The 12,899-nt window shown below is 49.4% G+C and overlaps 1 protein-coding gene across 1 annotated transcript in view; it reads left to right on the forward strand.

The window, feature by feature from the left end:
- Positions 1 to 209: 209 nt before the first annotated feature.
- The window catches only part of CACNG3 (calcium voltage-gated channel auxiliary subunit gamma 3), a 70,208-nt gene continuing 57,518 nt past the window's right edge, over positions 210 to 12,899 (forward strand). Inside the window, exon 1 of the mRNA XM_059691809.1 lies at positions 210 to 969. Within this exon, the coding sequence (XP_059547792.1) occupies positions 759 to 969 (211 nt within the window). The 5' untranslated portion in view covers positions 210 to 758. The remainder of the gene's footprint in view (positions 970 to 12,899) is intronic.

Genomic DNA, 12,899 nt, shown 5'->3' on the forward strand with positions numbered 1-12,899 from the left:
AGCTGTCCGTTCAGCACCGCGGACCCGAAGCCCGGGCGTTCGGATGGCGGAGGCGGGGCGGCGGGCGGGAGCTGTCCGTTCAGCACCGCGGGCCGTTGCCCCCCTGAAACCGCCGGCCCCGCCCCACGACTCTCTTTTCTCCAGTTTGAGCGGGGGTGTCGGCAGCAGGCGGAGAGCTTTCCTGGGAGGCAGGGGAAGCAGTGAACACTCTTCTCAGCGACTCGCCTCCCAGCAGTGCTATTTTTTGCCATCCGCCCTCACCCCCAGCACACGCGCGCGCGCACACACACACACACACACACATGCACGCACGCACGCGCGAGCGCGCGCACACACACGCGCACACACCGAGACCTCTCCGGATTTCTTTGCCTTGAGTCTCCCGGGGCTGTGAGGAGCCAGGCGCATCTCAAACCGAGCTGGCAGCTCCAGGCTCCGGAGCCATGCCTTGCACGGACTCTCATCTTTACCAACCTCCCGAGGAATGAAAGGAACCCAGGGACCCTCAGAAGGCAGCAGTGATGTGGACCAGCCCCCTGGAGCCTGCACCCTTCCCAGGGCCATAGGCGAACCAGGGAACTGGAGAGAGCTCCAGACAGGAAAGCCCAGCTTTCCCAAAGCCCCCGTGGATGCTGACAAACGGAGACCCGAATTTTTGAAAGAGCCTGTCTTAGGTTACCCAGCTGCAGAGTGATTTTTTTCCTCCGGCATTGAACTCCCCCTTCCACCCCCAGCCATACAGAATACCATGAAGAATTATGAGGATGGGTGACAGAGGTATCCAGATGTTGATCACCACTGTGGGAGCCTTTGCAGCGTTTAGTTTAATGACCATTGCGGTGGGCACGGACTACTGGTTATATTCCAGAGGTGTGTGCAGGACTAAATCTACAAGTGATAATGAAACCAGCAGGAAGAATGAAGAAGTAATGACACACTCCGGGCTGTGGAGGACCTGCTGCCTGGAAGGTATGTGCAAATTCCTCTCAATAATAATCCCATTTCTGATATTTGAATATTCCTGTGGGGGCTTGGGGGAGGCAGAAGCAGTGAGTGGGGGCGGGGGGGGGGGAGCGGTTCCGATGATTGCGGAGAAGGTGCGGCTGTCCAGACCGTTCCCAGAAAGGCTAATGCCATGTTGTGTGGGATGAAGGGTTTGGAGCTTCCTGATTGTTTTTGGTATAAGCTTCATGAGATGGGATTGTGTAGCCCCCTAGGCAGCTTCTGCAATTAAGAAAAGTCTTCCAATACAAAATCCCTAGTCATTTTGTGAACTGCTTTGATCTCTGGCTTGAGATGGGGTCTTTGGCTCGGCTTGAATTGTGTTTCAGTGGGGGAGAGGGAGAGCGACTCCCTGACCTAGCCGGATGCACTCTAAGCTATTTCCTTATTTTTCAACACAGTCTTACCAGTTCCTTATGAGTTTGGTCTAACTAGATATTTTCATGAACTCCCATTGCCAACCAGTTCCAGACTAACATACGTGAACCCTCCCACACACACACATGCACGCGCATGCGTACACACACACACACACACACACACACACACACTTTAAGAAAATGTCCTTATCAATACACAGTTTATTATTTGGGGATCAAAACAAAAGTGAAATCTTGGTATTTGGTATACACCTTTCTTCTTTCCTAAATCTTCCCCAAATTGAACAGATATATTTTCATGATATTTGCAAAAGATTGATTCTTTAAGAATGGAAGCTTGTCACTTCTAATTTTAAAAATTGAGAATCAGCTTAATTACAATGAAGAGGACAGATCGATGTTAGAATGTCAAGCTCTTGGGTAGCCTGTCTCACTATTAAACTTGCTTTCACTACACTGGAGTCACTCTCAGCATCACTGGGCAATGGCTGGATGTCAGTGGGAGAGAGCAGAAAAATAGAGAACAAAATCGAAGCTTTTGGAGCCTAGATGCCTGAGGGAAGGCCCTGGATTAAAGGGTTAAAAGGGAGTTTTCTTGGGCTTCTAGGGAACCTGCGAAGCTTGTCACAGTGATGGGTAAGAGAATCTTGATTCCCTATATGCTCCCTTCCCCTGCTCATCATTGGTTGTCCAGCCTGCATTCTCACTGGCTGGCACTTGCCAGGGCTTCTTAAAGACTTGCATCTATGTCAGCCGCTTAGGAAGTCATGCTATGACATCACTTGCTAGTGTAATATTGCTTCATTCCCTGGCCTTCTCCCCGTGTCCTGACACTCTGAACAACTGCTCTCCTGCCTATAAGAGTTACTGCAACAGAGTCTGTTTCCAATGCACATTTGCAACTGGTGGGAAGTCCAGGTGGGAGAGGAATACTTTAAATGCAAGAAGGATTCTGTGTGTGAAGTCAGAATACCTGGGTAAGGCTGCAAATTATCTGTATGACCTTGGCTAAGACATTTGCCACTGTCAACCCTCAGTTTATTAATTTGGGAAATTATTAATTTGGAATAGGTGGTATTAAATTATCACTATCCAAAGCTCATATTGTATCCAGTGTACTGATGGAAATTCTAGAATAATTCTTTCCTAAACATTGACAAGAAGCTAACATTTGTGGTCGTTTGTGGTTGGATTTGGTGAAGTCATTTACTTAAGGGAAATTCCATAATTCGCTTTTCTATATGGACAATAAGGAATTGAGTTACCATTTGTAAAGCTGTGATTTTGTGGATATTTTGATGCCTACATGGTTCCAGGGGTGGCATAAAAAATCAGAGATTCCTACTGATGTCTGCACATGTAGACCATGTTTCAGTTATTTCTAACTCTTCTGCCTCTAGGAACTAAACCTTGGAATGCACAATTAAACACCAATTTCCCCTTTAGGGCCTAAGATTCCCGAGCCTTTAGCATTTCTCAGCTGATGGATTCTCTTTTCTCCAGCAGCATGTCCTACACCCACAGTTGGCACAAGGAATCAGAGCCCCACCCAGGCATTCTGTGAGAAGTGAGAATTTGAATCAAGTGGGATTTGGTGAAGCTAAGACATGCTCTTGGTCAGGTGAATTCTCTTGAGAATATTGGTTGCAGCCTCCATAAAATTTGGTCCAGCTACAGTTTTGTTTATATTTTTGAAGTATCAAACACTGCAAGATACAGAAACTTTAATGAATCACAATAAAATTTTAGCTGTGTGTACATCCATATAGCCAACACCTAGATGGGCCTGGATAAAACGGAAGCCAAGATTTGCCTTCATGCACTGACTACATCACGTGTTGGCATTTGCAGGGGCCTCTGGCTTCTGCGTGGCACATGCCGCAGACGGAGCCCTGCCTGATGACATGAAGGTGCACAGCCATCTCCCGCTTGGTACCTCCTGTCTTCCAGAGCCTCAACATCCTCATTTTTTCTGGTCCTTTAAGTGTCAAAGGATAACTAGGGCATGGGGGCCTTGTAGCTCATTTTTTTTATATATCGCAAATTAGAGGAGTCAGTTTATCCGTACTTTTTCCCCATGAGAGAATATGGCCATTTTGTCCAAAAGAAGAGAAAGCTCAGCAGGAATATGACAGCTGTCTGCACTGTCTGAAGAGCTCTCATAGAAAAAGAGATGTGAAGCGTTCTGCGTGGCCTCCAGGGGGTAGAAGTGGGAGCTTGAGGTAAACAGGTTTGGCCTCAATCTAAAAATGTGTCCCCTGCAGAACGGGGAGCTTTCAGAGGCGATGAGCTGCCCACCACCGAAGTATTCAAGTGTCAGAAAGATATTCAAGTGCATCCATTGCTCTCAGACCTGGGTGGCCATCAGAATCACATAAGGAGCTTAAAAAGAATAGATCATCAGGCCCCACAACTAGGTTCTCTGCTTCCATAGGTTGGCAGTGGGCCGAGGGAGTCTGAATTCCCTAAAAATCCTCCAAACAGTTATCAAGTCAAAGCCAACTGAGTAATTACAATGGGGCTGGGATGACTGCTGAAGCCAGAGAGGCGATGTGCCCAGCGTTCATTTCTATCCCTCACCACAGTGTTATGTCAGCATGTACCAGGTGTTAGGATTGTTCTAAGAATTTTGAAAAATGAACTTTCATCTTCAAAGGAGCTCAACACTATAGGTATTATTATTACCCTTATTTTACAGATGAGGAAACTGAGGCTGGAGAAGTTATATAACTTCCACAAGGTCACACACCTCAACTCAGCAGATGCTTACTGCACCTGAGCCAGGTTGCTTCTCGGGGCGTGGGCTGGAGAGCATTCCCTCGGGCTCTGGGGGACAGGCTGCGACTGGCACAGACAGTTAGCTTGTGAGGGCGCCCCGACCCTGGGCCTTGCCATTCAGATGCTCCGGTTCCCAGAACACTCAGCATGCCTGTGCAGTGTCTGCGGGCACGGGAGCCACCAGACAGGCGCAAGCTCAGAGGCAGCAAAGGACATGCTTTGAATGAAAAAACGATCGACCTATGTAGAGACACCCACACTGAGAAACCGAAACGAACGCCTGACTCATTATCTGGAAAGCAGGCAAGGCACTCACAGAGGAGAGCCCAACCTGCTGCGGGCTTCCAACAGCCGTGTGTGAATTTGAATGAGAACCTGTTTGACATGTGACGCTCTCATTAGGAAAATTGTGGAGCCCTAGGCACAATCAAAGTGGTGTATTGAGGCAGTGGAAAGACCACTGCACAGGCCGAGGGGCGAGGAGCCCTGGCAGCTCACCCCATTTCTGTCACTAAATGTTATGTCAATTGTTTATGTTCTTTTCCTTGTTTGGACCTCGCTTTACCCAAATCTACAATGGGAGCTTCAGATAAGATTAAGGCGTACCAAACCCAGATTTCCGTGTGGACTGGGCAGGCAGTGTAAAGTGTGAAAAAAGGCATTTCACAGTCCTCTTACTTCAATTCTATGGGGGAGGGAGGGAATAGCAGTGCATTGAAGATGGTAACGGAAACTTTGTCTCAGTGTGGGGGCAATAGGGAGTGGTGGGGACTGTGGCAAATTGGGGAGCACAAGCCCCATCTCAGGGACGATTGCTCCTTAGCTTAAGTTGATTTTTACCCTGGGGAAATGTGTTCCAATTCGGCCCAGTAATTCAAATTTTAAAATGCCAGATAAAAACTCTCTTGATTTTTAAAAAGTGGGCAACTAAGTCAACTTTTTAAAAACATGGTGTCAGCCAAATCAAACTCACCCTGCAGCTGAATTTGACCCCTGGGCTGCCAGTGTTGAGACCTGGAAATGATCTAAAAGGTCCTTTTAATTCAAATTTCTTATAGTTTTACATTTGATTACTGAATTGCTCTTCATTAGCCGAGGATCACTTTTTTGATTCATTTAAAAAAAAAAATCCTACTAAGAAAAGAAAGCCCATTTAGGATTTTAGGACAGGGAAATTAAAAATATGAAAAAGAGTTTCAATAAACTGCTATTTCTGCTGTAGATGGGCCTGAATGACATCAAACATCTGGCTGAAAAACTGGGGGGGGGGGGGGAATTAGTCAGTCATTAGAAGTTTCCCCATATTTCCAAATCTCCAGATGGCTGACTTTTTCAGCCAGATGGGGTTCTAGCGTTACTGATGTGCTCAGAAGCCTCAGGGAAGCTGCAAAGATGTGGCTGGGTCAGGGTGAGCGAGGGACAGAGCGCTGCCTGAGTATTTCCCGTGTGCTCACCCAGTGCTGGGTGCTTCCACAGGCATCAAGGCACACTGCTCCTGTCTCCGCGCTGCCCCTGGGAGACTGTAAACTGGGAGGACAGAGATTCTTGCCTGTTGGTGGCGCTGCTATATCCTGCAGTGGTTCTCAACCTGTGGGTCGAGACCCCTTTGGGGTCTAATGACCCTTTCACAGGGGTCACCTAAGACCACCGGAAAACACATTTATAATTACATATTGTTTTTGTGATTAATCACGATGCTTTAATTATGTTCAATTTGTAACAATGAAATTGGGGGTCACCTCAACATGAGGAACTGTATTAAAGGGTCATGGCATTAGGAAGGTTGAGAACAACTGCCTTAGAGCTTAAAAACAGCATCGAGGAGTCATTTCTGTGCCTCCAGGCCCAGATCTAATGCGGTACCTTCCCTTGGCCACGGGTACAGAATACTTCGGTACTCTCTTCCCTACCCCTGACTCTGCTCTTGTCCCTGCACTGTTCATCCTTGTCCCTAAAGCCCAAGAGGCAGAGAGAAGAGAGAAGTGAACTGGAGTCTTGAGGGAGGATGGGAAAGAGTGGCCAGGACTGTGCTGGGGGTGGGTCAGGATTGGCATGGTGGCAGGAGTAGGAGGGTGTGAGCTTGACTAACATTCAGCCAGAACATGTTAGTATAGCCACACAAGTTAAAATGTTGAACTATTTCCCTACTTGTTGGTAAACAACTCCTGGCCCACGTCCCCCACCCCCACCCCACCCCTAGCCCTCGCCCTCAAAACCCCACCATGGTCCTTTCTGGATCCTCCCAGGCATCTGTAAGATCCATCACATAAAGGGTTAGACCTGAGCCAGCAGGGCCATCATGACCCTGCTCCAGCCCTCAGGAAGTATCCGTTCTGATTGGCAGGCCTTGTGTCCTACCGGTGTTTAAATATTTTGAATCTTACTCCTAGATGTGTCATCATTGGTGGAAAGGAACTGCTTCTCTTCTTTCTACCTGAAACCTGGCCCCCTACCTTCTGACTCTAGGGCTCAACCCATCTTAGGAAATAGATGCTTAAAGATACTTCTGATCACCATTTGAAATTTTGTTAGAATAAAGGCAAGTGATTTGCATTCCATTGTCAGGTGACCACTGAGGGTTACCAACATGCATTGGGAAACAATAAAACAAGAAATTGGGCAAAAAGATGGTTTGTCCTTTAAATGTTCTCATAGAGCAGCGTCCAACAAGCTTACCTATGGAGCCATCTGATTCTCCGGGGACATAACATTGTCTGACTTAGCGTTTACTGCGAGTGCGAGCCCAGCTGTAGTTACAGGTTTACTTGTAGAAAGCTCCAGAAGATGCACATACGCTTTTTGTTCAGTTGAGATCCAAATGGTTTCTGTTCATGAGAGGAGACAGACACAACTGTTGTGGATTTATTGCCTACCCTCTAGGACATTAATCAGTTTTATATCTAACTTAACTATCTTATTTCGGAATACTTTCACTGAAAAAATATATAGCATCCTCCTTTGAACCAGCTTTGTCATTCTGCCGGCTCCCTCACTGATGTGTTGAATAAAACTTGACATGAATTCCCTGTGTATTTTAAGAGAATTGTGTTTCTTACAACTTGGAAATTAGACTCTGACATGTGGACGTGCCCCCAGTGAACCAATGCTGCTGAGGGTAAAGAGAAGCCCACAAAACTCCAATGCTGCTTCCCTCCCCCGCCCGCACCACTCTGCCAGAGCCCACTCTCTCCGCCCTGAGAGGAGCAAATGGCCTTTAATAATCCCTGGGAGACGACAAGATTGTCAGCCAGCGGAGCTCTGAGGGCAGGCAGACATGAGTTCTTACCTGGGTCCTGCCATTTACTAGCCGTGAGGCCTTAGAAGTTGGTTAACCTCTGAGCATGAGTCTCCTCGCCTGCAAGGGAAGAAAATGAAAGTAGCAGGGGCGTTCAGCAGTTTGTCTCAGTCCTTCCTGTGGTCCCTTCATGTCTTCATGTTTCTACATAGTATGCTGATCAGTAGGCCTTGATCCATCCATTTTAGACACTATCCCTTTGCTAAGACAAATGATGTTGGCGTTCTTATACCACTATCCTTCCTCCCAATACCTTTAGCCCCTTGATGATTCTAAGAAGAATTCAAGGTCCAAGTGCCTGGGAAAGAGACTGGCGCGCCATTCCTGGACTGGACGCTTGTTAGGCAGCGGGGCTGACCCTCTGCTCACGTGCCTACTTCACAAGACATGGAGGGAAGCTCCAGGGCTGAGTGAGGGGCTGGCAGCAGGGCCGCCTGTTTGCAACGGGGAGGTGCAGGGAGTGCAGGGGGTCCAATAGTGGATGGCTGAGCTTGAGCCATTTTGTTAGTGCCCCACCCAACAGAGCAACCTGCTAGGCAAGAAGAGCCCAGCCAGGGTGGCACGGCGTTTAAGAAGTTGCCCTGCCCAGGATTGCTCAGCTTAGGGGTCCAGCAAGGACTGAGAGCCATCCCGAGCTCCACTCCCCAAACCATGCACCTTGGTCCACAACGGAGTCTATCCAAAGGGAGGAGGGCCTTTTACAAGGGCTCACAGGGTACCACGGGCTTAGTGGTATGGGAGCTGTCAGTGGTGGGAGCCAATGTGGGATGGAAAAGCCTGGACCCAACTCAGATGGCTGACATCAGAGAGGAGGTGGCAGTGGGAAGGCCCCAGGGCCCTCTGCTAACCAGGCAGGTGTCTCCCGCCACGTAAAGTCCTGGCCATCGGCGCCAGCTGGAGATGCGGCAACAATGAACGACAGAGGTCCGCACCTTCACCCAGCCAAGTGGCACGTGACCTTCCTTCTCTTCCTGCTCCCTGGCTCAACATACCGAAGCTGCCAGGATGCAAAAGAGAGAGGATCCGGGATACAACCTTGCAATCAGATATACAACTGGAAGTTTTAACAACCAAAAGTGGCTGGGACGTTATAAAATATGCCCACAATATCACTGAGGAAATGAGGGGTTGCATCGAACACAGTCAAAAGATAGAACAGTGACACATTTCCACGCCACTGACTTGAGACTCATCAAATAAACAGAATGTACTTCATGCTTTGCCTCTAAAATGATGGACGTGTCGGACTCAGCCTGTGGAGAATGGGAGACACTCATCTCAGGGGTTGGCAAACTCTAGCCCATGTGCAGACATCAGCGCATCGCCTATTTTTGTACAATGCGCAGGCTAAGAATATTTTGTACATTTTAAATGGTTGAAAAAATTAAATAATATCGCCCTGACTGGTTTGGCTCACCGGATAGAGCATTGGCCTGTGGACTGAAGGGTCCCAGGTTCGATTCCGGGCAAGGGCATGTACCTTGGTTGCCAGCACATCCCCAGTAGGGGATGTGCAGGAGGCAGCTGATCGATGTTTCTAACTCTCTATCTCTCTTCCTTCCTCTCTGTAAAAAATCAATAAAATATGTTTAACATAAATAAATAAATAATATCAAATAATATTTCACAACACACACAAATAAGAAATTCAAATTTCATACTTTTGAATGTTGCCATTAAAACATGTGTGGAGTTTGTTTCTTATTTCATAAGTACCTACTTAGTATCCTCAAGTTTTCTGCCTAGCCTGCAAAGCCTAAAACATTTACTGCCACTGAATAAATGGGACAGTTATTACAGAAATTTATAACAACATGTTATTTCTGGAAGTACCCTTTGTTTTTCCAAGAGTATTGAATCACACTTCTTCTTGCCTTTCTCCGAGACTCTTCATCTCATCAGGTGTTCTGCTGCATCATCTCTTCTTTCCTGGAGACCTCGCACTCAGTTCTCTGCTCAGGGGTCCTGGGCCCTTTTCTGAGAGGTTGAAAGAAAGTCAACGTGAACCCCCTCTCTGTGGTCTCCAGGAAAAGGCAGCCCCTGACCAAACATGCAGGAAGTAATATCTGTTGGGGCTGGAATGGGAAGAAGCCTTGGGAGGCGATGTTCTGACTGCGGTAAAAGGAATGACGCGAGAGATTAAGGGTAGACCCAGCAGACATGGCTGCGGAGGGTGAGGGCGAGAGAGGGAGGCCCATGGAGTTAGCATTAGGTCTCCATGTAGCTCCATGCATAAGGCTCTGTGTGCTCATGAAACTTCAAGAAAAATATGTGAGTGTGTGCTTCTATGGAGAGAGTCTCACACTCTGAAAATGTGAAGAAGCGCTGACAGAGAGCTCAGGATAAAGGTGAAACCTGAAGTGACACTTGGGATCACCCAGGCATAGGTGGTAATTGAAGGCTTGAAAGTGCAGAAGTGCCAGAGACAACCCAGGGGACACCAGGAGGGAACGTGACAGGACCCTGAGGAGCACCGGCACTTCCGGGCAAGGGCAGAGGGGCCGGTGAACACCGAGGAGGAGAAGTCAGGATCAGGCAAGTGTGGGGAGGGTCTCTGGAGGCGTGCTCCCAGCTGATGCAGATAAACAGCAAGGCCGAGACTAGAAGCTCTTGGTCTGAGAGCTCCCTGCAAGGCTCCTGCAGGCTGCTTCCTGGGTTTTCACGTGGAAGCCATGTCCAGGGGAGGTCTTCCCTTCCTCCTGGGATCAGCAAGCAGGTGAGACGCCAGTGTGGATCCTCACACCTGCTTCCAAAGAAGCTGTAGAAGGAGAGGATGGGCCATGAGAATCCCAGGAAGAGGTGACAAGGAAACAGTAAAGTGACAAATAGCTAACACTTAATAAACACCTTCTCCTTGCCAAGCTATGAGCATCCATTTCTAGGCTAAACCCTGAGCATTTACTTATGTGTGTATCAGGCACATGGTACATGCCAGGCACTTGTAAGCACTTGACACATGGTTTTCATCCAATCCTTGGACCTTCTCAGGAAGTAGATACCTCTATTGTCCCCATTTACAAATAAGGAAGCAGAGCCAGAGAGGTCATGGTTGGTAGGAGGCAGAGCTGGGACCCCACCCTACCTGTGCTGCTGTCATTACTGCACCCCATGCACTTGCATAAACAAATGCAGCTGAATCCCCTACTGGCCCCTGCACTACCTGCAGGCCTGTTTCACCAACAAGGACTGAGGCTCAGAGAAGCCCAGTGGCTACACAGCACCTCCAGTGGCGGCAGCTGGGACTGCGCCAGAGCGCCACCCTCACCACCACACTGGCTCCCTTTGCAGGGCCCCGCCTGGTGGGGAGGGCCTTCTCCAGCCCGCCCACTCCTGTGTCAAAGAAAGTTTCCTGTCAGTCACCGGCTCTGAACCCCTCAACAAGAAATATTGCGAAAAATAATAAACCCAACCTTTGCCCATTTTTATTCCAAATCCAGAAAGCAAGGTCAAGGAAAAGAAATGGTAGAACTAACTAGATTTAGATGTTGTGGCTCTAGGCTGCAAAAATACAGCACCTCTGGCCCTCGCCAGTTTGGCTCAGTGGATAGAGCATTGGCCTGTGGACTAAAGGGTCCCAGGTTCAATTCCGGTCAAGGGCACATGCCCAGGCTGAGGCCTCGATCCCCAGTAGGGGGCGTGCAAGTGCAACCAACCAATGATTCTCTTTCATCATTGATGTTTCTCTTTCTCTCCCTCTCCCTTCCTCCCTGAAGTCAATAAAAACATATTTAAAACAATACAGCATCTCTGGAGACCAAATATACTATTTTTTTTAAAAAAAGGCAACATCGATCACTTGAATTGAGAACAGTTTCTTTCCCAAAGAGTCTGGCTGCTTGCAGGCCAGCACACACTCAGGGACTCAGGCGAACTGTCCATGAAGACCCGGGAGGGGGGTGGGGGGGGGTGCTGAAAACCCCGGGGCCGTGGGGTTCGTGGCGGCCCCGCTTCCTGAGGACTGGACTTGGGCACACCATCATTTGACTTACTTGTGTTTTAGAGTCTGTGGCAGGCAGGGGTCAGGGTTTCTGTCTGATAACTCTGTGGCTTAGGGATCTGCAGCCGGTTCCAGGGCAGCGCTCAGAGGGCCAAACCCTCCTTTGATGCCACCAGGCCTGCCACAGGCCAACGGCCCACCAGGCTGGCTCTCTGTGACCGTGGCCTCAGCAGTCCAGGCGTGGGCAGCTGAGGTGGGTGTGGGGCAGGCAAGACCTGACACCATCATCCCGCTTTCCCTCGCACAGTGTAGAGAGGCACTGTCCAATACCTGATCACCATGGAAACACTCCTTCTCCGCCACCCTTCCCAGGACCCCGGCCCAGAACCAGAGCCTGGCACATAGCACATGCCCAGGGGACATGCACGGAATGTGTTTCGTGAGGCAACTCACTCACCTTGAACTCGGAGGCCCCCCCTAACCTCTGGCAGTCGCTCTCCTGGGCTCAGTGCCTACAGACCTCCCACTAAAGCACACGCCTCAGTCCCGGCCGCACTGTGGGCCGTGCAGGAGCCTGCAGCTCGGGGCCGTCGGACTCCACAGTCTTGAAAATTTCAACGTTAGTTCTCCATCCCTTATTTTCCATCTTTTCCTCAAAGATTATGCAGAGAGGTCCCACCGTCTCCTTTAGAAATGTCTAGTGCTCTGGGTGCAGCCCTGCGGGGGAGAGGGGAGGAACAGGCTGCGTGGCTACGCTGTGCTCACACCCAGCAGACACTGTGTCTATTCTTCCGGCCTAAGAGTCTGTACACAGTTAGTTACCTGCACGTTTGCCACATATTCTATTCAGCACCGCGCGCAGCTGCTTTAACTGCAATCACACCCACCTGCGAAATCAAAGCGATTCCGAGAATCCTGGGTCTGCCGTCTCCTCTTCTAGTGTGAGACTCTGCTGTCCCTGCGGAAACTGGTTTGGGCAAAGAGCAGCTCACAGAGATGCGTACTCACCGCAGATCATCCCCCTTCGCCATGACAGGACGCAGAGCCAGCGAACTGTTCACCAGCTTCAAATGCCTTAAAATGCGTACTAGCAAGTTAGTCCCGGCTTTTCAAAATAGTGCTTTTCACCAAAGACGATGGACGCGGCTCACACTCCGTGTTTAGAGAAAAGTGAGATTATCAGATCAAGAGGTGATGATGTGAGTTGGGTCAGAGTTCTGCTGCTCGGCGCTCAGCGCACTCAATGCTCCTCCACTTTCCACCACGGCCTCCCTCCTGCCCGGGGAGATGGCAGGGCTGGTCCCAGAGACACTAAGGTCTGAGCCCCCCCCCCGCCCCCTCAAGGGTCCTGGCAGAGTCCCTGGGCCCTCAGGTGGGAGGGTGGGCTGGGGGCAAGGAGGATGAAATGGTAAACAGTGTGGCTGAGGCAGGGTCCCCTGAGAAGGTGACCTTTAACCCAAAGTGTAGGGGAGATGAGGAGCCACCCAGGGGCTCTGGGCGGAACAGC

Source organism: Myotis daubentonii, chromosome 4 (genome assembly GCF_963259705.1).
Source record: "Myotis daubentonii chromosome 4, mMyoDau2.1, whole genome shotgun sequence".
Classification (NCBI taxonomy): Eukaryota; Metazoa; Chordata; class Mammalia; order Chiroptera; family Vespertilionidae; genus Myotis; species Myotis daubentonii.